Source organism: Fopius arisanus, unplaced genomic scaffold (genome assembly GCF_000806365.1).
Source record: "Fopius arisanus strain USDA-PBARC FA_bdor unplaced genomic scaffold, ASM80636v1 scaffold00019, whole genome shotgun sequence".
Lineage (NCBI taxonomy): Eukaryota > Metazoa > Arthropoda > Insecta > Hymenoptera > Braconidae > Fopius > Fopius arisanus.
Window position 1 is genome coordinate 723,748 of NW_011887758.1, and position 24,871 is coordinate 748,618.

General features: G+C 40.3%; 1 protein-coding gene across 3 annotated transcripts; it reads left to right on the plus strand.

Moving 5' to 3' along the window:
- On the plus strand, window positions 1-24,664 carry psq (pipsqueak). Of its 3 annotated transcripts, none has more exons than XM_011300732.1 (9): window positions 1-567; window positions 9,584-9,728; window positions 10,532-10,696; window positions 19,798-20,091; window positions 20,537-20,654; window positions 21,412-21,564; window positions 21,921-22,259; window positions 22,422-22,872; window positions 23,182-24,664. In XM_011300732.1, the coding sequence occupies exons 2-9, from the start codon at window positions 9,591-9,593 to the stop codon at window positions 23,384-23,386; spliced, it is 1,863 nt and encodes a 620-aa protein (XP_011299034.1). In that variant the 5' UTR covers window positions 1-567; window positions 9,584-9,590; the 3' UTR covers window positions 23,387-24,664. The 3 variants fall into 3 exon arrangements, with proteins under 3 accessions (XP_011299034.1, XP_011299033.1, XP_011299032.1); XM_011300731.1 differs by lacking the exon at window positions 1-567 and adding an exon at window positions 8,391-9,522 and having other exon boundaries at window positions 21,433-21,564; XM_011300730.1 differs by lacking the exon at window positions 1-567 and adding an exon at window positions 8,392-9,522.
- The last annotated feature ends 207 nt before the right edge of the window (window positions 24,665-24,871 follow it).

Below are 24,871 nucleotides of genomic sequence, written 5' to 3' on the forward strand. Positions count from 1 at the left end.
GCCGGGAAGAGAGAGCCCATCGTCAGAGGAAGAGGAATCGAGGTCCACAACAAAATCGCTTAATCGCTTTGCGCCACCGTTCGGCTGCGCTGCGACCGTATATACCACCGCCAAAAGCCCCGGTACTGAGAAAAAAAGAAAAAATAAAAAAGGTACATCACCCGCGAGTCTCAACGCGCAAAACACACCATCCACTCGACGCTCGTATCGCGTCGCGTGTGCGTTGTATTTTACCTCGTATTTATTTATTTATCACGATTTCAGTTGTCGTCGATTATTCAATTGATTTACTTGTGGGGTTTAATACCGGTGACAGCTGTCACAAGTGTCGTTATTATTGTCATGAAACCGAGGAATCCAGGAGATGACAACACACCATTTCATGTGAAATAACCACTGGGTACAGTGAAAGTTTATCGGCAATTGTTGTTCATCAGTGGCAGTCGATTGTTTGGATTTTTGAAGACTTTTTTTGAATTCATTGGAGCGGACCCTTGAGGCCCGATACAGATGATTTGAAATCCAGTTGAGTGGTTTACTTTTCGAGCTGAATTCACCGGGGTCATGGTAAGGTACGATAAATATCAACAATTAATTGTTCATGAGATACTTTTGTCTTTTTGTGCTAATGGAGAGAAATCGTGAGAATTTGTCATTATAACCTCGAATTGGCGCGCGGTTTAACTGGTCACCGCGGGTTTGACAGCTTACGAATGGGGGAGAGCGTGGATTTGTTTTGGTATTAAAACCCAAGGGGACACGAGGCACCGGGTGACGCGCGAGATTCAAATTACTCATTCAATTACCCGATCATCAACAAAATCGTCCTATTGATTCCTTGAGAATGACAATCAGCGACCACCCGCTGGATTGATCCACTATTCTCTCTGACCATCGACATACCTCTCGGAAAATTCACCGACAGAAAAACCATCTCATTTACCCCAGAAAATGTAGGATTCCGTGGCAAAGAAAAATATGTTTTCAGGGCTTGTTTTATCCCTGCCTTTGACGCTCGTTCCTCCCTCATTATTCCCAACCCCTGCCTCCCATCGGATAATTTATAGAAACGCAACAGAAACGAGAGGAAAAATTTATCATGTATTTTTCTTTAAATTTTTTATTTCACCCATATTTTTTTGTTTCCAGTGGATATCGAGGTCCCAGTGGTGAATTTTTCTTTTAAAATTCTCGTACACACATTTTCCATTGGGCATTCACACAAGGTCCCCCCAGTTTCCCCCTGGCGATACCGCCCGCGTTCTCTCGTGGTGATAAAGAGAAATGCTGCCTAGAAAGCAGGTCTTGGAGTTGAATCTAGGCCAGCCCCGCTGGCCCGACGTACACATTCTCCACAATTTTACTGTTCCTTCTCGCTTGGCCTTGCTCACTCACCTCGCTCAGCTCTACGGCTCGTAGAACCTCCATTCCACAATTTTTTCCCCATTTGTTCATAAAAAAAAAGGATTAATAATTCATGGGAACGATGGGATAGGCTCGACGAAGGGAAATTGCGGGGACCAACGTGGGGCCTCATATCTTCCTGCATTGAAGTCGCTTCGTGTATCGGACTCTCTCTAGCCTCTTTTTCCTTGTCTCTGTCATTTTCTCTTTTGTCCCCTTCCCCTCTCTTCATCCTCTCAAACTCCTCCAGCCCCTCCAGCCCCTCCAGCATCTCATACACACTTCTGTTCTCTCCCCCGATTTCCCTTGCTCTTGCACACTTTTATCTCCTCATTTTTTTTCTTCTCTCTTCCTTTTACTTCTTGCCTCCACCTCTCCAACTCTACCTCACGTGCAATAGTGCCACCCATCTACCGTTATTCATCCGGACGTCCCTCCGGTTCCTCCATTTCTCTGAAGGATACTCCCCAAGACTGAGATGAAAGAAACAAAACAAAGATTGTATTGCTCACTCCATTTTATTTCATCATTGCCATTATTTTTTTATCCTCGTTTATTTTTTTTTTCCTTATCCTTTCAAGACAACTTTTTAACTCTCATTTCATCCTTGATCCTTCTACCTCTCCCACTTTCTGCTCATAGACCGTCTAATATGGATAGAGTACAGTTCTCTCTTAGCCAACCCCTTCTCCACCTCTCGCCTTTCACCCGCCACCCACATCCTGGTGTACCCGAGACGAAGAAGAGTGTTGGAAAAAAAAAAGAAAAAAAAAAGAATAGAAATAAAAAGGAAACCCGTTCGACACTGACATTTTTCCTCCCCTCGTTCTGGTTCAGGTCGTCATCGCGATGGGGGGAAAAAGGGGAAGGAAAGGGGAAGAAAAGGGGAAGGAAAGGGGAAGAAAAGGGGACAGAGAGGGGTAAGAAAGGGGAAAGAAAGGAGGAAAAAAGAATTTCAAACGAAATTTTCGATTTGTTCTTCTCTCTTTTCTTTTTTTTTATCTTCTTTCCACTCTTCATACCCTCATTTTTTTTTTTTTTTTCATTTTATTTTTTTGCTCTTGCCTGTTCCCCCTTATCTCTCGAGTTTCTCATTGTCCGTGGAGGTATAACGGCCATCTGTCCCCCCAGCTTTTTCATCCTACGCTTTCATCCCTTCGTCTACCCACGTTCTCACAAAGAACCTCTTCTCTTATCCACCGTCCGCTCTCACCCACCCTTATATATTTCTCTTCCCTTCCTTATGTACATCTTTCCCTTCTTCCCCTGACGTCTCACTACCCGCTGCCTTCTTCGTTGAAACGAGAAAAACCAACCCCTCACTCGAGAAATCCATTTCCACCCCTTTTCTTCTCTCATTCTCTCACTCCCTCACACACACGTCTCTCGAATTTTCTCTATATCCTTTCACTGGAGAAAAATTTCTGCTTCTTGAATACCCCAGAATTTCCGTTTTCATCCTGGAAAAATTGGACGAGAATATTCTCAAGAAAAAATTACATTTTCCTTTTTTAACAACAAAATAACACAACATTTTTTTAATTATTAATTTTTTAAATCTTAGAATTTTAAAAAATTCAGGACAAATTTCTGTCAATAACTTTTCATAAAAAATTTGATGAATCAGAAATTTCGGGAAGTTTTCAAATGAATTTTTCTTAATTAAAAAATTAATTCAATTTCCAAGAAATTTGAATTGAGTCATCAAATTCAAAAAAGATGATAATCAGACCATTTTTGCATTTGGATTCATGCTAATTCCGTCAATCTCTCCTGATCTTGAAAGGGCTGAGGCTGAGGATGGAAGAGGAGAATTGTCCTCTAGAAATAAATGTCCCTTTGAACCCTCCCTCACTTCTTCCTTTTGTTTCAATTATTCATAACAATTTTAATGCTTCCAGTAACCCAGTGGAAACCCGTTGCCCCTGGCAAAGGGGTTCGAACAAAGGGAAAAAACCTTGTTACACCCTCGCCCTCATCCACAAGTTTTTATCTCTCTCTGGCGTATACCTTAACACGCACGACCTTGAACGCCAGATCACGTCACCCTTCACAGTACAGAGAGTTCTCTACTGCGCAATATATCTCTTCGTTCCCCTTACGGTATATTATTTTTTTTCCTCCAGATACATCAACCCTTCGAATATGATCGCCTCTTCCTCATGCCCTTATTGTCTCTATCTGGACAGCTGCCCATCACTCGATTTCCCATAATTGTTTTTACCCGCGCATCCCCTAGGGGGTGGCACAAGGTCAACTATTTTTCTCACCCCCTCTTCCTTCCATTCAACCATCTCTACTCGATATTTCGAAATTGAATAAAGGCTGTCATAGTGATATTTTATTTTTTTTATGTGAAAATTCGGAATTATTTTGGCTTTTTCAAAAACAATTCTGGAGTTTTTGGAAATATTTTTCCTCTGGGAAAAAAATGGGTGGGATAATTTGTTTATGAAACTATTGGATTATGGAGATATTAATGAACCAACTTTTTGAGGATTTTAAACACTGAGGATTATTATTAAAAATTATCTGTATGTAGAGAGTCAAGAGGTACTTTCTAGAATGAAGACTTACAACGAATTAATTAACTGTTCCTGGTGAAACTCTTCTCCAGATAACATAATTTCCTTCTACCCTCAACCCTTAGTCCATCCTTTCTCGACCTTCCCTACCACGAGCTATACTTCTACGTAAAAGAGAAATGCCCACAATAACGAATAAATAAATATTTCCTAGATCCTGAAACATAAAAAACAAATTAGAAGAATGAATTTGAACAGAAACTTGTATAAAATCTTAAATTCAATCTTTTATGTGGGTTTACCTGGGATGAGAGATGAGGGAAATTGTTGTGGATGAAGGAGAACAGGTGAGAGGCATCAAATGGAGAATGTTACGTGTGACACAAGGAGAAACGGTTGGAGTGTTTGGTGGGGTTTTATCGAGAGGATACTTTTAAGCAAAGGAAGAACCCAGAGAAAACGAAGGGCACTCCACGGGAATGCGTTGCGGTACTGTTATACCTTACGGTATATTATTGCTCTGGTAGTGTTGAGGACGGAAATTAGGACTACTTGCCACGCTTCCCTGCCCACTGCACCTCCATCTTCGCTTTCCTCTTCCCCCTCTTTCCCCCTCTTCCCCCTCTTTCCCCCTCTTTCCCCTTCTTCCATTCTCCTCCATCTTCCTCTAGGATTTTTCCGTCAGCAAAAAAATATCGAATCAGGATCGATTAACGCATAATCGATCTATCGCATATCGATTAATCAAGGATCGATCAATGTATGATCGATCTATTTAGTATCGATTTGCGGGGAATCGATCATTTTCGATATTTTTTTCCATTCTTTTCGCAATCCAGATACTAAAATCGCGTAAAAAATAATAAATATGATAGATAAATCGAGGGATTTAGGATTTATCTGGAGGTTTATTCACAATTCTTATGAGAGAGAGTTAATTAATTTATTGATTAAGCGTTATTTGAATAGAAAGGATAATTAAATAATTTAGGAACTCATTTAATCCAGTTTTTACTTTGGATTTTTAATACCCATAACTTCATAGAAACCTGTCAAATATTCGATATTATAATTCTAACAATTTTTTATGAGCAACACAGTTAATTAATTAAATTAAATTAATTAAAAATAATGTGCCCTCACCATTTACTCTCGATAAATGAGAGTGGAAATTGGTAACAAAAGTTAAACATAAAGATCAGATAATTGTGATCTCGACGATAAAATATCGATTTGACTCATTGCCTGCCTCAATAAAATCGATTTATAAATCGAGTATCGAGTCTAAAATAATTCCCGGATCGAAAATTGTCGTTATTCCTCTAAAACTATTTAAAAAATACAAATCCTCTTTTAATTAGTATTATTTTAGAGTTCTTTATCACTTTTATAACTGATTGATTAGAATGAACGATCAGTTTTTTTTTTCACATAAATTTTTTTCCATTTCAATATAGTTTACATATATACATAGTACCGGGCAATTCCTATTCGACTGCGGCGGAATCAATTTTATTTATGTCTAGGATTTACATGAATTTTCAATGGAAAAATGTAGCGAAATACTAGAAAGAGAAAAAAGGGAAATTGCTTCGTTTGAAATTTTTTTTTTGAGGTCTTTGAGATTTTTTTGGGAATTCTCATCAAGTATACTTGAAAAAAAAAAAAAAAAATATAAATATATTTTCGCCTCCATCGGCACAAGTGAGGAATTCGATAAATATTTATTCCAGCAATTTGAAGACGAATGGAAAATGCCGGATGAAAGTTGTGCGATAGTTGAAAAATTGCGAAGTGGGAGAGACGACGGGGAGAATAGTTTGTCACTCGTGTAGAAAGTATTATTTCTAGTTGCGGTATGTGGGATAAATTTCGATGGGAAAATTGTTATTTACTGTACGTGCTGTTGGAAATTCGAGCATTGGACACGTCAAGTTTATCCGGTGGTCAGTTTTCCCTTAACATTCCAGAACTTCAAATCATAACTGAAAATTTTTCAATTTCATCGATTCCTTCAAAAAAATATTAAATATATATCTTCTACATTTTATACGATCTTAATATTTAATTCCGATTGTTGATGAAAGATTAATATGCAATGCAAAAATTAGATTAAATATTTAAACAATCGAAAATGAAATTCCACCGGTTCTCAAAGAATAATGGATTGACATGGACTTTTCAATTTTTTTGAAAAGTTCAGAATTCTATTCTTTAAAACCCAGACTGCATCAATGATTTAATTTTTAATTAAATCATTATTCGATTAAAAAAATGAGAATTAATAATTGTTAAATAAATGATTTAATTTTTAATTAAATCATTATTTGATTAAATTAATGAGAATTTATAATTGTTAAATAAATGATTTAATTTTTTATTAAATCATTATTTGATTAAATAAATGATTTAAATTTTAATTAAATCATTGTTTGATTAAAAAAATGAGAATTAGCATGGAAATGCGGGTAAAAAATCAAAAGAGCTTCTGCTCTCCAGCTAAAAAAACCGAAACAAAAATGATAAAACCACCAAGTGTTTACCAAACGGATAACTCGACATCTCTGAACAATAACTCCCATAAAACTCCCAATCAAAGATTGGAAATCATTGAATCCCCAACCAGAACATTGAAAAGCCCCGAGTATTTGCTGAAGTTTTGTTCACTGGAAAAGAACTTTTAGTCTCTTGACTATAGCCGCAGGGGAGAAGTAAGCCCGCTGTTACTATCCTCCCTTTCGCGAAAGGAAAAGGCGAGAATGGGGGAGAGAGATGAACCGATAAGGAAAAGGTCGATAAAGTTGGCGGGGAGGGGAGTGGAGAAAAAAAAAACGGTAAAAGGAGGAGGCGGTGGGAGAGAAGTAGAAAAAGGGTGTACGAGGGGTTGGATGAAAAATCCTGAGAAGGAGGCAGAGCCCGTGGCCTCGGAAACTCCCATCCTGGAGAAGGAATAAGGGGGAAAAGACAGACGAGAAGAGGTATAAAAAGAGTATTAAAAGTGGGAAATGTATAAAAAAGAATGGGGGGAGGATGAAGGATGAAGGAGTTTTGCAGGAGTTGGTAATGGAGAAAGAAGGGGAGCAAAGAATATAAAGAAGTGATGGGGTCAGAGGGGGTGGGAAGGGGGTGGGAAGGGGATGCGACGGGGGGAGAGGAAAAATAAGAAAGAAGAGAGAAGAAAGAAGAGAGAAGAGAGAAGACAGAAGAGAGAAGACAGAAGAAAGAAGAAAGAAGAAAGGAGAAAGAAGAAAAAAGAAAGAAAAGGGAGAGGTGAGCTGTGGATGAGAGAAGAGAGAAAAAAGGGGCCACGAGAAAATATCGTCTTTACATTCTCTTTGTTGGTGATGGTGAGATAGAGGATGGAAGAGCAAATGGAAACAGAGACGAAAGAGGGGAAGAGGGGAAGAGAAAGAGTACATTCATACTCGGGGAATGTGTGTACACGTCCCTCTTTTTTATTTTTCTCTATCCCATTGGTATCGGAGGAGAGATGGAGAAAATGCGGCAAATGTCGGAAATCGTTGCTCTCGTATGTTCTATTTTACTTGACTTTTTCGGTATTTTTCTGTCTGGGGTATGAGCTTTCTTCTGGGGAAGTGAGAACCTGGGGAAAATCGAGATATCCTGGGAGGATGGCGAGAGGGTGAAGATGCTTTTGAGAAATCGGGGGTGCAGGACGGGAGGGTGCATTCACCTTTTTCTGGAGGTCTGGAAGGGCTGGAGCCAATCGGAAAATCCCAAGAACACGGCTTTCTGGAATTTTAAGGAAAATTCTGCAGCTTCCACTCTCCGTTTATTTTATTACGAATTAATTAACAATAGTTTCGAAAATAAATGGGAATGAATATTCGGCAAGCGAAACTTTAATTTCGACATTAAAATTAGTGGGTACTAGATATTTTCCGGAAATTTCTGGATATTAATGGATTTTATTTAAAATCCGTACGACCGATTGAATTTTTCTTCTATCCATTTCCCTTTTCTCTGAATTATTGAGGATATCATCCTTTTTTCGTGTTTCCTACGAATTTCGGAGGAACGGTTTATATTGACGTGAAATCTGCCGTTCCGAATTTTTGCAAAAATTCCCAAAAATTTACGAGTCATTAAAAAATGATAAACCCAAAAAAATCGAATGTTTCCTCAAACCTCCGAGACTTTCCGGCACTTAAAGTTAAAGATGTTCCACATTAAAATATTTTTTGTAAAAAAACCACATTTTCGTAAATTTTCTCTACAGTTTTATGATTATTAAAAAAAATTTACAGACAACGTAAAAAATGCACGCGCCATCTTGACACTTCGTGAGTCATTAAATAGAAAAAAAACGTAAAAACATTATATTTTTTGACGTCACCCCTTAGTAAGCTCGGCAGAAAAAAAAAGAGCGTTAATTCTTGGTATGGGTGTAGAACACCTTTAATGCATGACTGCTGGAGTCATAACGGAGGTCGCAAATCGGTGAGATGAAATCCGTCAGGAATTTCAGTCCCTCGAAAAATCGATAAAACGTCGGTGATATTTTTACCCCGATTTAAATAAATGAAAACGAGTGACTACGAAGACATGGACGAAGTGTAACAGGTTGAGAGGTGTCGTTACACTTCTCGCTCTCGTTATCAAGACGACGGAATACATTTAACCCAATTCCTCGATACACCAGACATTTCACAAATAAAGGTGAGAGAATAAAAAAAAAAAGAGTACCTTCAAATAAAAATCAAACGAGATGATTTGAATAAGTGAGAGGTGAGAGAGAAGAAGAGCAAACGAAGAAAAAAAAAATATATGGTCACACAGTTTGAAGCGTCATTGATCCAATTCCTCCTGGCAATGAATAATTGAGACATTCAGAGACGTCGGTAGACTGCTGATACAAAAGGAGGAAAAAAAAAAAGAGAAAAACGAGTTGTGCCGAGTCAAGAATAAGAGGAAAGAGGAAAAAAATTACCATCCGGAAAAAAAACACACTCGGAGTAACGGAGAGAGACGGAGTAACGGAGAGAATGAGAAGGAAGTGCAGACGAAAAAGAAGAGGAAGAAAATGGGAGCTTAGAGTGTCCGTTATCGTCGTCGCGTCTAAGCACCTGATAAAAGTCCGTGTGTCTACGGACAGATAACGCCGAATAGCCGGTATAAAGAGTCGCATAGATAGAGAAAGATAAAGAGCGGCTCAGGGAACAGGTGAAATTGTCGTATACGAGACCAACGCCCGATTTTCCCATTCAGACAATTTGATTGCGTGTCATCGTCATTAGTGATTATTTTTCCGTGTGGGTACCGAGTGTTTGATCTGCGTGCTGTAGTCCAGGAAATTTCTAGAGGAATTTCTAGAGGAATTTCTAGATGAATTTCTAGAAGAGAGAAAATAAAAGAGGATAATAGAGGGTTTTGAGTGAGCCCTGGAACTAGAGCATCCTGGAGAATCGATTCCTGGTAGCCTTCTAAGGGAATTCCCTACCTTATCAGTCTTCCTCGAAGGATTGGGTCCTTGGGTTGGTCTCACTTGAATTCTTCGTGTTGTCAGGCCCCCTTTTAACTTTTCCTCATGAATTATGAGTGATTTTCCCCGGTACTGGGGCACTCACTACAGGTATTCCACTGTAATTATGACATTCTTGATTTATTTATTAATAATGTTTGTTGTTTTTCAGCGGAGGGATGGCCGGGCAGCACTACTGCCTTCGGTGGAACAACTACCAGTCGAATATGACGTCGGTTTTTCACCAGCTCCTGCAGACTGAAGCCTTCGTCGATGTCACACTTGCATGCAACGAGGCCTCGCTAAAGGCGCACAAGGTAGGCTACATCGTTTGATGATTAATCGGCAAAAAATTCATTAACATCAGCTACAGTTGATGCTTTTCGCTTTCCAGTTCAATCCGCAGGTTTTAATTCAACATATCATGTCATCAAATTAGAGATTCCACACTGTAATCCAGGGGATATCAATTACCTGTAGCCGTATCGATGATGTTTCCAAATATATTTATTTTTGAGCAACAGCTACCTATTTTGCTAATCCTCTGAAATAAATCTGATGTGAAAAGGTAAATTAGGATTGGGGCATTTTTTTTTGGGCCAGTTTTTAGCCTGTAACTTGGAATTGAAGGGACATGGCAAATTTTTTGCGGTATATCTTTTTGTAGAAAAAGATGAGACCTGGAAAAAAGGTGTCTTGAAAAATATCATTATCTTTCTTTAATTTCGAGAGATTGGATAAAAACTGACCACGAAGAAGATGCACCTGTCCTAGTTTATCACTTCCCAACAGAAATTAGAGAATTAAAAATGGGGGAATTAATCTGGTATATCTATTATCTCGATAAAAGTGGAGATTGTCTGAAAATATGTGGATTTTTTGTAAAAATTTGTTAATCCAATGTAATTAGTCTAGTAGATCTCTCGAATGTGTGCAATAATGCACAAGTAACGCTTAATCATTTCATGATTAACAGGGAAAAAACCCATTTACATGAGCTCCAATGCTATCTCGAGATATCGCCATTTCGTTAGACTCTTTTCCCTTATCGCATGGATGCAATGACTGACGCAATTTGACAATCTCTCGGATATTATTTTTATTGGATTTATTTCTCCAGGTGGTGCTGTCGGCATGCAGTTCATACTTCAAGAAATTACTGCTCTCCAATCCCTGCAAACATCCCACTATCATTATGCCCCAGGACGTCTGCTTCAATGATCTCAAGTTTATCATTGAATTCGTCTACAAGGGCGAGATCGACGTGTCCCAGGCGGAACTGCAGGTGAGAGAAATCTAGGCGAACCGACATTCTTTCGTTTTACCCGCGCACTTTTATCGTCACGCTCTCCCTAGGTTCAATATCACTTGGGATATTTCTGTCGAGGAGTTATCCGTTTTTAACCATCGATTCGTTAGCTTTCGGGGTCGGTAAAAGCGGGGACTCCATTTCCTTGACAGTTTTCTGGCGGCTCTTTTGTCATTTCGTTTTCCAACTTTAAGTTATTGAAGAATTTTTTTTCGATTCATTTTTTTAAATTATTCCCCGGGCCCAGGATAATATAGAGAGGATCAGGAATTGAATTTCTTGGGTGTGTTTTCATTTGGTTATGAACTAGACGAAATTCTAGACGAACTGAAATTTCGGGAATAATGGAAATTATTTTTGTAATTGAAATTTGAGTTTCAGTGGGAATTTGAGATTTAATGCATTTTTTAGATATTTCCGACTGATTGATAATCCAGGAAATGCAAGAGTTATCGAGATCTCTCTTTAAAATGAAAAATGCAATTTCGAATTTAAGGGGATTCCCGCCATTTAGATCTTCTTGATTTCAAAATAATTAATCAATTATTTTGAATACACAAGAAGGTATTTGCATATCAAGGAAAAATCGACTCTTCGATTTCTTTTCTGCTTTAAAATGCAATGCAATTCGAATTTTCCCGCGCTCAAATCCTCAAATATCAATTATCTAAAAAAAATAATTATTATTTTCAATTAAGATGTGCAATTTCCGATCTCGCACACTAAAAACAAACAAAAACAACAAACAATTCTAGAAAAATCAACGAATTGTGCGCAACCATTTTGTTTACTCTTATCAGAAATAATATATAATATATTACGATATATTATTATTATATATCTCTGCTGTCATTATAAAATCCATTCTGACGACGAACGAACTCGAAAATTCGGTTTTAAAAAATCTGTCGATAAAAAAGAAACCCCTGAAGTGGTGAAAAATTCACTAGAGTCCGCTAGCGTCGTCATCCCCAGTTGTTGTGACTCCTCCACCGTCTTTATCCACCGAATGCCCGGTCCTCGGGTTTTGCCTCGTAAATAGGTAATCCGGTGTTCCCTCAGTGGAAATAATCTCCCAGACGATCTTTTCATCGGTTATTTTATCCCCCGAGCGTCACAGTTTCCCAGTGAAAGTGAAGAACCCACCAAAAATTTCATCCCCATCATTGAACATCCCCAACGAGACACCGGACGACTTCTCCAGGAGTTGTTTGAGGAGCAAGAGGTTAGACATGCACCATCCATTATTAAAAAAAAAGTACTATAGACATTAAACTGCGCGGCGAATGACCGGTGTCGATACATTCCATTGGGCATTTTTCTTTGAGAATTATTTATTATTGGGTATTTTAGATATTTTAGGGCTATCCTCCGAGCATGCAATTATTTCCTCGGTGTGAGGGGTGTCTGGGAGTTACTCGAGATTGCGGAATATTTTTTAATGAGATATAGGTGTCATTATCGGAGGCTTTGAATGGCCGCTTGCGAAGCCGTCTAGTGACTCTTGCGCCTATATCCCTCGGTGTACCGGTTGAAATCAATAAAAGGACAGTCTTCGACCCCCATCTCGTTAGGACGCATTGTTCGGCAATCAGGCTACTCTCCAGAGCGGTGCTTGCTAGCCTCCCAGGGGCTCTCAATTCCAATTCCTCTATAACTCATATTTTTCGCTTTCCGGTTCAATCCGCTATTTCAAATTCAACAATCTCGCCAAATTACAGATCCGGTGCTAATCCGTGGTATATCAATTATCTGTAGTCGCCTCGATGATCGCTTCAAATATACTGATTTTTAAGCAACAATTGTCTATTTTGCCGATCCGGTATAATAAATCTGATGTGAAGAGGTCAACTAGGATTAGCGCATTTTTTTCGAGACCAGTTTTTAGTCTGTATCTTGGAATTGAAGGGACATGGCGAATACTTTGCGATACATTTTTTGTAGAGAAAGATGAGAGCTGGAAAAAAGGTGTCTTTGAAAATTTCGCTATTTTTCTTCAATTTTGAGGAATTGACGAAAAACTCACCGCGAAGAGAATGCACTTGTCCTAGTTTACAATTTCCCAACAGAAATTAGAGAAAGAAATCATTTATCTCGATATAAAATCGAAAGAGGGACTCGAATAGTAAAAATTTAATGATTGAATCATAGAATAAAAATGGAGGAATTACTAGTTACAAAATCGGGGATCAAATGAGTTTTATAAATTGTTCACTAACTTCGCTAGAAGTAAATAATTTGAAGTAGTTGAAGCGGATTTCACCTCATCACCACCGGAATTTTCCCCTGGCCTTTCCTCGGAGAAAAGCAAAATCTTTTTACCTCTTCCCTAATGAATCCGAGATTTCACCCGCTCTGGTGATTTCTGATGCTGAAGAATCGCGTTTTACTATTTTCCATAAAATCATCGCCTTGCCGTCTCAGCTCAGCCCTCTTTCCTATTTTTCTTTTTCGAGCAACTCCTTTCAACATGTGATCGTTATAAGCGAGAATAAAAAATTAGAATTCATAAACCTGTAGTTTCACGTACGTTTCGAGTGCAGCGTGTACTCCAGATCAGTTTATTCCTCGATGCAAAAAAAAAAGATTAGTTTACCAATTGATCAGTCCCGGGTTTTATAAACAATCGATGAAAGGAGAGAAAAGGAAATGCGAAAAATGATCATTTATAAAAATTGGAAAATATATTTCACCAGAGGGTGAACATTCCCTCGATGCTTATGACCTCGAAATTCTCATTGTTGCTTCCGTACATTTGCCAGGAGGAGGTATTCGAAAATGCTATATATAAACGGTTCATGAATTATGGAAATTCTCATATTTCCGTCTCAATGCACTAGCGAAGTGGAAAACCGACTTCAGTCGACTCCACCCTTTCTCCACCGCCGATTAATCCCCAAACCACTGATTTTACAAAAAAACACCAAGAGCCCATTTTCCCCTGAAATTTAATCACCCACAAAAAAGTCCCCGATCATCTCCCCGTGAAATCGATATTTCTCGAGATAATTCCACAATTATTCGCACATTTACCAATTTTTTTAGCTTCACTGGAATGATTTCTCCATTCAAAATTATTTTATCGCTGAAATCTCCCACATTCTTCTCAGTAAAAATTCCGGAAATTCCGTTGATTGAATATTTACCTATTTTCTCCATTGTTATAATGCAAACCTTATTATGGGACAGAAAAAAAATCTCTGAACAATGACGAATGCTGATGGAAAAATATGAAATCCCGTGGAAGACAACATTCGAATATAATTGGCAGCGATGTTTCACATTTTTTTTTTAATCCTCTTTTGGTTTTGTCCCTGGGTTCAGCCGGGCGCAACGTGCTGGCACGCAACGCTCCCGGGTGTTGGTGGAATCGTGAATATTCCAACTCCCAGTGCTCCACGAAATCATATTAAAATAATCGATGGGTAATTCTGGTGGCTAGAATCGAAGAAATAAAAATCCCAGGGTCGTAAATACCAAGAGCTCTAGAAAAAATATCTCTAATTTCGCATCATCTACATCATCCACATTATTCACATCATCCACATCATCCACATCATCCACATCATCCACTTATCCACATCATCTGGTTCATCTGACCTTGAGAACACAGTGCAGAGTATATAGGTAAAAAGGTTCTCACTGTGCACATGAAATTCTCGTCCCAGAATCATCTCTCCAGTTTCACTATTTCCATTACCATTCACCATATAAATTGGTAATTGTAGTGATAAATAAAAATGGAGAATGGGGTCGTGAGTTGTGGAGTAGAATGAAGTGGTGAGAGATTTGAGGAAGCGAAAGGCAAAGGAGAGAAACGAAGAAGGATCCCACGAATGACCTCCTTCTCGACTTGTCGAGTTGTCACGCTCGATAACTCAACTGGTAACATTTATCTCCTTTTGTCTTTTCCTTCTTCCTTCATCTGAGATTGCCCAGTGTTTCGAGGGGATGATTCCACGTGATGCATCATACGCACGAGTAACGGTGAAAAACAACGAGTGTTGACGATGGGAGAAAGGAGAGATGAAATAAAAAAGAAAAAAAGAAAAGAAACTAGAATGAGGATAATGCTCTCTTGATGACCCCGTTCTGAATCCTTTCCTTGGGAGAAACTCGGACACCTGACCAGGAACTCCTACATAAACTCGGGCGTATGTCGTCTCTCCACGTACTTCAAGTGCTGGTAAACGATAAAACCTCGGGGCTGTGCAACTCGGTGACCAACGGGGTGGGGTGGAAGGAGCTCAGCGCACTGGGGATACCGTTCCATGAGACCTTGAACTCTTCTTACACCGTAAAAACCTCTTGTACATGTAGACATACGAGACGTCTCGCTCGACTTGCCAACCTTTTTCACTCTCAAACTCAACCAAAAATCATCATCAATATTTTCCATCTTTTTCGTTTCTCCTATTTCCATTATTTTCATTATTTCCATTATTTTCAATATTTCCATTATTTTCAATATTTCCATTATTTTCAATATTTTCAATATTTTCAATACTTTCAATACTAGGTATTGACGCGCGCGTATTTTATCGTATTTAATGAAAGACCCAAAAATTGAATTGTTAGACGAATAATTGAAAACAAAATCTTCTATATTCAAAATCTTCGATAGTTTTTCTATTAAATTCATAATATATATGAAATGGATATTTAATTCGATCTACATTTCATATTTCATCCATATTATTTTCTTCTATATATTTATATAGTATATACAATATATTATATAATATATCGCAACGTAAAATGGTGACACAAAGTGTTACGCGAATTTTTGAATTAAGGATATTCAATACATAATAATTCCCATAATTTCCAAGTGAGACTGTACCCCATAATGATTCGTCTGGTGTTCGTCCCTCTGATCATTCAACCAATATGAATCGATTTTTTATTGATTGTGCTCAATTGCCAAGACCCATGACACCAACATTTTCGTCAATTCCCCCAATTGTCCTCGACTCTTCGATAAATCCATAAACTTTCATACCGGACTGTACCACGCGGATTCTGCAAGCGCATCGGTGGGTTTATATGTGTGCGTAGAGACGACTGGAGCCGCAGATTCCCTTTGTCCGCGCAAACTCTGCAGTCACGACTGCCTCTTTCCTGCCTCCCTCTCACCCCCAACTCATTCTCCATCTATCTCACTCCTCCACTTTAGAATTATTCGCTATCTCTTTTCAGCAGACATACCAACCCAACCTGCATCTCTGGCTTTCAGACTGCATGCTTTTTCGCTCCGCCGAAAAATTTTTGCACACCCATTTTTCATACTTTTCTTCCTCCGAGTCCCACCATTCCGAGACGAAGAGCCGCACCCGATTCTCAAACCCAAAAATTCCCCTTCTAATTGACCCCCACCTTTTCACCCTTTCCTCTTTCCCCCTCCTCCCTCCTCCCTCCTCCCTCTTCCCTCCTTCTTCCACCCCTGCCTCACCTGATCGTCTGATCATCTGATCATGGGATTCCCCATTTTTCATGATTTGATACTGAAAATTGTTTTGCCCAGTTTGAAAATAAAACTCGAAAAGACGAGGAAAAAAAATGAGCCACTCGGTATATACGTCGAAGCCAAAGACCCGTGCAGACGGATCCCAAACAACATGGGGGGGCTGAGGAGGGGCACCCCTCATCCACCTCTGGAGATTATCCACGTTCCAATAGATCGATCCTCTCTGTCAGCCGCATACCTTTGGGCTCCACAGGGCTTGAGGCCTCTGGTCTTCCCCTCCTCCACCACCTCCTCGTCTCGCGCCTCACTATTCGCATCCATCTCCCTCACCTCATCCACCTCATCCTCATCCTCATCCTCCCCATCCTCCTCATCCTCCCCATCCTCCCCATCCTCCCCATCCTCCTCATTGGCCGCGCCTCGTCCACCAATAGCGCGACATTGCCTTCCACCAGTTTCTCACTCCATCCCTCTATCTTTCTCCGGTTTAACGCACAACACCAACACCACAATCATTTCTCATACATTAAAACCACCACCTCTCACTCCCACCTGGCCTATTCGATATTCAACATCTCTCTCAGCCCCATCAGCCCCATCAGCCCCCTCATCACCCTCATCACCGTCGGGCACATTGAACCACGCACAATGCTCAAGCAACATGCGTGTGTATTCGCTTTAATGGTCTCTCTCAGTCTTACTCCCATCCTCGTTGGGCTAACGTCGGCAAATTTCGCGGCATCTCGGTGGGTCCCTCTGTACCCTCCTCTTCCTCTTCCTCCCGCCACCCGTCGTACCCCCCTGGGTACCGGCTGTCCGTTGCTGGTGCCGCGCCGCCACCGACGCTATCGTCACCGCCCGCACCTCCTGCCGAACCCTCTCTCACTCTCTCTTTTTCTCTCTCTCTATCTCTCTCTCTTCATCTCCCTCTCTCCCCCTTTCTCTCTCTCTCTCTCTATCTCACTTGAGCCTGGCGTCCTCAGGCCGATCCCCAACGCTTTCAGAACCTCCCGAATGCCATTTCACTTTCGTTGGGCTTCTCGCCACCGAGGTGACCCGGCTCCCGCCAACAATTATTACTCCCCGAGTTTTTATTGAAAAAAAAAAAAAAATCAACCACCTGGAATTATATCAGTCGTCGTTGAACTCGGGGGTGGATACCTGGGTGTTCGTTACGCTGTGTCAATGTGATTATTATTTTTTTATTTTTTTTATTATTTCGGTACTCAAATTGTTAGCGAATCGACGGCTCTTACGCACGTGTGTGAACCCCGGGGTAGCGTCGAGACGCCAGTTGTTGCCATCCTCTTCCTTGCACTCTGGGTGGCACTTTATTTCCCTCCCAGTGGTGCCCTCGTGGCTTTCCAACGTCTCGGGTGGTTTCGGAGGTGACGGGCTACCTCGTGAATAACAGGTGAGTGATGAATGTCTGGGTATTTAGGAATCCTATTTACTTGATGTCCAGGTTCAGACCGGGGGTGGGTTCTGGTGATGTTTCAGAAATGATAAAATAGTAAATAGGAATCAGGGGTGGAAAATGAAAGAGTAGAATTGAAGTGATGAATTGTTGTTGCTCTCATAACTTTTATAACACGAGTTTACAGTTGATTTAAGGATCATATGACCATGCATTCATCATGAGCATCAGTTTCGTCAAGTGCAAGTGGCGACAGAGTGGCTGAACCGTCTGAAGAGCGTCAGGGTCGTACTCTCGCATTATCAACCCTCTTTGCTTCACATTCGTAAACATTCTTGCACGTTGAGTCTCACAAAATTCATACCTCATCACCACCTATAATTTTCACCGGATTCCCTCCACCCTGGATCCCAGCCAAGTCTTAATATACCTCTCAATCCCATACGAGTGAAAATTAACATTTCAACTGGTGAATCCCCTCCTCGTTTTTCCTCTCCCCCGAGATCTCTCGTAAACACGTGGTCTTTTTCATTCAGTAAAAGGAAATCCCGTACGTGGGATTGTACGAAGGATAGTAGGTAAAAGAAAGTGGTAGAGAAAACGAAGGAGACGTCTCCCTCCCTCCCCCTTTACCTCTCTCTCTCTCCATCGCCCCGTTACATTATCAACTCCGTTATAACGCCGTATTCGTAATACTCAAGTACTCCACAGTTACCTCTATCCTCTCAATGGAACCCGGTATGTGCGAGTATTCCGAGTATTTACCTCGAGATAAATAAAAAGAGTCGTCTCCTTCGGTACCACCGTCTTCCCCATTGCCACCCTCTCAACACCCTCACCTCCCTCTCACCTACTCCTCGGTACGACCTTCCTATCCACTCTCTCTCGGTATTTTCACCTCTTTATGGGATTTACACCTGTTGGACTTGCCATTCTCTGGTCCTTTCATCCTCTCATCCCATTTTTTTTTCCTCTTGTCCTCCTGTGTCTTCATCTCCCCGAGAGGATGAGACACCTGGAGCTCCTGGCGAGTGACAAATCCAATGGTCATCATTAGATGAATAATTAATCGGATGAGTCGATTTTAATGATTAATGTCTTGATGCTGGATATCGGTGTGCATTGATAATTGCTAGGGCGATGCCCTTGAACCCTAAGTATTGATTGGTGAGGTTGGGATTCTGGCGGTGTCTCCCTCCCCTGGGTGGCTCAACCGTCTGGCCGCTTCCTCTCTATCCCGCAGTCTGTACACGTATACAGATATACCAGGAGTCTATCTCGTTTTCACAAACGCGTTGTTGCCTTGTGCCTCTCACCCTGGACTCCTCGACCAGCCCATCCTGCACTTCACCAGTCCCACCATCCCCAATACGTCTCTGCAAATTTTCGTCACTCTTTCCTCCCTATTTCCTCCCTATTTTCCCCCCTATTTTCCCCCTTATTTCCCCCCTATTTTCCCCCTCACGCCGGACACTAATCCATTTTTTTCACATTTTTATTTCATTTCCCTATTTTTTAGACTCCAATCTCGGAATTCGTATTGTTCGATACGTAATGACTTTTTACGTGAGTGTATTGGAGACATTGGAGATGTTGGAGATGATGGAGATGAGAGAATAAAAATTCCGGAATAGGAATAAAGAATTTTGGGAGAGGATGGGGGTGGAAGTGGCCGTGGCGGTGTGCGTAGGCATAACAATCGAGATGGGGAATTGGGAAAAGGTAGGACCAGGCTGAGGGGTGGTCGATACGGCCCTGGGGTCGCGACAGCTCTCCCTGCCACCCTCCCCCGACGTCCCCCCCCCCCCCTATTCTTCCTGCGGGCGTTTTTGCCTTCTCCGCCGTTGGGTGCGACACCCCCTCCGACGTCACTGTCGCTGGTTGCCCCCGACGTATTTCCCTCCTCAAAGCCCACCCCCCCAACTTCATTTCACCTCTCTTCGGTAGTCCACGTAATCGCACCAACCCCTGGGTTGATTAAAGAACAGAGAGCATGGCCAGCCTCTGCACGCCAAGCGAATCCCTCTCCGATTTCATTCTCTCATTTATTTTTTCTCTCTCCCTCTTCGTTTGGTTTTACGAATTCTTTTCGGACGGATGGGTGGTACCCAGGGGTAGGGGATGGGTGCTGGGGATGAGGAGAACGTGGAGTAAGAGAGGGAGAATAATTTTTTGTATGATTTGATATTGCAGTCGCTGCTAAAAACGGCTGATCAATTGAAGATCAAGGGCCTCTGTGAGGTACCTGAGAGCAAAGAGGGATCGGCATCAGTCAGTTTGAGCTCACCACCACGGGAGCCTGGTACACCTCGATTAAACTACACCAAGTTGAAGAGACATCATCCAAAGTACAAAAGAGCGAGAACGTCGTTTGAGGCGATAACCGAAAGTGCAGACACAAGGCACTACGACAAGTACAAAGACGAGGATAACGAGGGTGGAAGTGGCACCACCGATTTTCCCTCCAGCCGGGAAAATAATAAAGAGGTGAGAACTCCCCCCAAAAAAAAAATTAGCCCATGGGAGCATACGTTGTTACGGACATCAAGATCAAAAAATCAATCATTGAATATCTTTGGATCTAAAAGAGATACCGATTTTTTTGTTAAATCCTTTTTTGTGGAGCGGAATGAGAGCTACAAAAAAGGTATCTACTGAAATTTCGATATTTCTCTTCGTTCCAGGGATATTACTCAAAAATAAATCTGAGTTGAATGGATTTATCTGAATTGTTAGTGGATTGATGATAAATACATAAACATCGTTTGTAAAATTCGAGATATTGATATCGAATGGTGAGCTGACTCATCCAGCTGCACCTCTCGATGGATCAGAAAAATCATTGATTAATGATATCGTGGGGAATTGCGCGTCGTACTCTCGGTTGTGTTTGAGCCTCAAGTTAATTTTGTACCGGATGTTGGGTCCGTAGAATCACCGAGGTGACTGGCAGACAACGACGGAGGATGAGGAGTGTGGGGTTGAGGCAGTAGTCCTGGAATCCTGCCAACGAGACATCAACAACGGTAACGGAACAAACAACAATAACGGTAAGCCAATCTGTGAGCCGAGAAATTCGCCCCTCACCTGAGTGTCTCAACCCTCACGTTGTCCACGTCAGGAAGTCAATGAAAAAAATTCATCGAGCCTTTTAATTACGACAATCCAATTATTCAATACCCTCGAGATAATAGAGCATTTATTTTAGTTTTATTTCTCACGATTCCTTGGGGATTTCTCTGCCCAGACACTTTTTAAAGTTCATATTTGTAAATAGAAAGTTTATCCTTGTTTATGATATGGCACTGGTAGACTTATCCATTATTTACTCTCAGATAATGGGAATAAACTGTGACTAACCCGTGAAAACAAATGTTTCAACTACTATTCAGCGATTTTTGTTATTAATATCTCATTAATTAATATCGTAGAAAAAAATTCTCTCCAGCCGTCGAAAATATCTAAAATCAACCGTCAGTTGATAAAAAAATTGAGATTTCAAATAAAAGTTATTGTCCTGCCCCAAAAAGAGTTGAAAAAAAAATGTTTTCCCTTTGTTTTCGTATTTTTCCAGTCTTTAAAGCTCTTATCATTGTCTAGTAGTTGAGTACACGTTAAATCCACCGTGAGTTAGTCCCCAGTGCCCCCCATATCCCAAAAAATGTGGAACATTTGTAAAATCATGGTGTGAAAGTTTGAACGGCTTAAATGGACTGTTCCCCCACGTGTGGGTTTACCTCGGGTGTGGGGCGATTTACGATATTCTCTGAGGATTCGGGACAGAGGTTTTTCATTTTGAATAAAAAGGTGATATGTTTTGTCACACAGGATTAGGACATTATGGACATCATCCAGATCCAGGAGATGTCGATTTACCTCCTGAAACCCAGCCAACACCACCTAGTGCCACCCTGGTGGGCACAACAGTCACTCATCTGCGAGACTCAGATCATGTCACAGGTACAACAAAAGCTCATAAATTTTCGTAATTAATCCCAGAAAAATTCCCCTCATAAAGTCCAATAAATAGTACTCACTGAATAATTGCACGTAATTGTCCTTCATAGAACTCCTCGATCTCCACAAATTCCACAAATAACTCGTTCCAATTGACTCGTGCAGGAATGAATAATTGATCGTCAACATTTCATTCATCTGCACGCGATTTTAAAATCCACCAATAAACGAATAATTGAGAAAGACGTGAAGAGAGTGAGCTAATAAAGCTCAAGTACTCTCAATTAGATTTGCCAGTGGTGCATTGTGTCTCATTTGTATCAACTGACAACAAACAATTTGAACTATTTATTTTACAGATATTCAGAACTGCGACAGCGTTAAGATAAAGTTTGAAACCCTCCACACGATGGACTCGTCAGACACTATTGACATAGACAGCCATATGTCTGATCGTGCCAGTGTCAGCTCGAAGCATGGGGCTGATAGTGACAATATGATGATGATAACACCCGAGCTTTTGGGTCTTATGCCATCGGGTAGCTCCGTACACTCAGACTCGGGGGAGAATAATTCTAGGGGACATTCTGGAGGCTCGGGACACTATCACGGTACATCCAAGTCTTGGACACAGGAGGATATGGATGCTGCCCTCGAAGCACTTAGAAATCATGACATGAGTTTAACTAAAGCTTCTGGTGAGTCCCAATCTCATTAATGGCATCAACTTCATCATTTATCGATTTATTTTCTGATAAATCAATGACACTTATTCAAAAATTGATTTTGTCAATTGAAGTTTAATTAAAAAATCAAGTCGAATTGTTTTATGATGAGGAAATAATTTTTCTGCTCCCTAGCGACATTTGGAATTCCATCAACAACGTTATGGCAGAGAGCCCATCGTCTGGGTATAGATACACCAAAAAAAGATGGTCCAACAAAATCGTGGAGTGATGAGAGTTTGAACAATGCCCTGGAGGCTCTGAGAACCGGCACGATATCAGCGAATAAAGCGTCAAAGGCATTTGGAATACCGTCCAGTACATTGTACAAAATAGCCAGAAGGGAGGGTATACGATTGGCAGCGCCATTCAACGCGAGTCCAACAACCTGGTCACCAGCGGATCTTGACAGAGCACTGGAGGCCATCAGATCCGGCCAGACATCTGTCCAGAGAGCATCCACCGAGTTTGGCATACCCACGGGGACACTCTACGGTAGATGTAAGCGAGAAGGCATTGAGTTGAGCAGAAGCAATCCAACTCCCTGGAGCGAGGACGCTATGACCGAGGCCCTCGAGGCGGTTCGGTGGGTTTTTATTTCCACTCTTCACTCTCATTTTATTCCTCCTCGCATTATCATTTAGATGAGTAAATCCATTCTCAAATCTGCCTTTAAATTACAAGGAGCGAATTATTTTAATTCGATACTCGATTAATTTGAGAATGTGAATAACTCTTCGGGTGCCACAAAATTACAAAAAAAAAAAAACGCTCGATTGAGAACTGGAGGAAAATTATTATTGAAAAACGTCAGAAAATATTATTAAAGTTTGATTATTGGTCTGTCTAAAATGATAATTCAAATGAAGGTAATTTGTATTTTTTTCGACTACAGGTTGGGTCACATGAGCATCAATCAAGCAGCTATACATTACAATTTGCCGTACTCATCCCTGTACGGACGCTTCAAGCGTGGAAAATACGAGGAGCCAGTGGTTAATGAAATGTCACAGGATGGAACAAGTCCACATTTCCATCAGAGTCCACACCAGAATCACTCATCACCACTTCCTGATCAAATGCCATACCAGGGCAGCTGAAATTTACCCCTCTATTAGGCTCTATATCATTAGGACCTAGTTTAATGTGCATTCGATCTCAAAATACTATGAATGCACGTGTTTCGGGGGATGTAATCGAGTATTGCAGTATTAAAAGAATTGTAATAATACGATGGACGTTTTGTTCGTGGAGTGAGAATAACTCTGGATTATTTATGTGGAGATGTGTACAGAGTGGACAGTGTACGTGAAATTTTGTATTTCAATCTGAGTGTTGGTTATTCAGCAAGAACTGAGGGATTTTTATTGATTAGGTATAACGTTTCGTACTGATCCTTGGTCTTGGTCTGATGGAGTTGGAGCCAAACGAGTAAATTAATTTAGGGAAATCTTCTTCTTTTTGTTGAGGTGAAGTGATGGAAGATGCAGAAAAAACGGGAAATTCAATCAATCGTGTAGTTTCCGCATTCGAGAATAAATATCACTGAATGGAGACTCCAATGTGATTCAAGAATATCCTTTCGATATCCTTGAGTCAGGAAATTTTATTTATTCTGTGAGAATCCAGTATTTTGGGGTTTTTAATGCGGTGACCATAATTTTTGAGTGATTTATGACATTTTTTGATTTGAGATTGAAAATTTTTGGGTGTAGAGTGAAATACTGGGGACTCAAGGGATTTATTTATTCTTGAAGGGAAAAATTGAAATAATGAATTTCATTTTCTGTGACAAAGTAATACGTAATTCCAAGGGTAATGCGTGTACATACGCAATGATTAAAGGAAAGAATGATAACGAAGGCATAATTTTAGTGATTATTGTTAAGGGAAAAAAGACGCCAGTTCATCTATGTTTATTACTACGTTTTCATTTTGTCTTCCAAAGTAATTTGTCATGGAATGACGTGCTTCATCTTTATTACTATTCTTTAATTGTTTTAGTTGTTTTGTTTAATTGAACGAGCATTTCAGTTTTGGTTATAGTAAATTAATTGTTTTAAAGAGAATTATTGCGTTCACATAATTGGACTGAATAGGGTATCGCGTGGACAATGAGATAGAAAAGATAATGTGAGAATAATTGATTATTTTTCCCTTTTCTCGGTGGAACAAAATTTGTCATTTGGATCTCTTGTCGCGGCTCAAGTGTCACTGTTGTATCAAATACGTTGACGGTGGATTTATTAATTTATCATGCTCATTTTTTTATTATGAAATAAGTTAAGTACATTATATACAAAGTATGAAAATTTATAAGAATATTAAATAAATGTACAGTTTATATATTTTAAATTAAACATGCCGAGATAAATTTACTTGTGATTCTTTACTCTTTATCAATCATTTATTGCAAAATTAATTCATTTTGTTCATATTTGAAGGATTAAATCCCAAGAGAGGGAGGGCACCACCCGCAATGCGGGGGTGTGCATCAAGTCGACGGGGTGAATTTTATTTTCTGCGGTATGAATGCTTTTTGTTTTTTATTTGTTTAACTGAGATTTTACCGAATTTAGAACGAG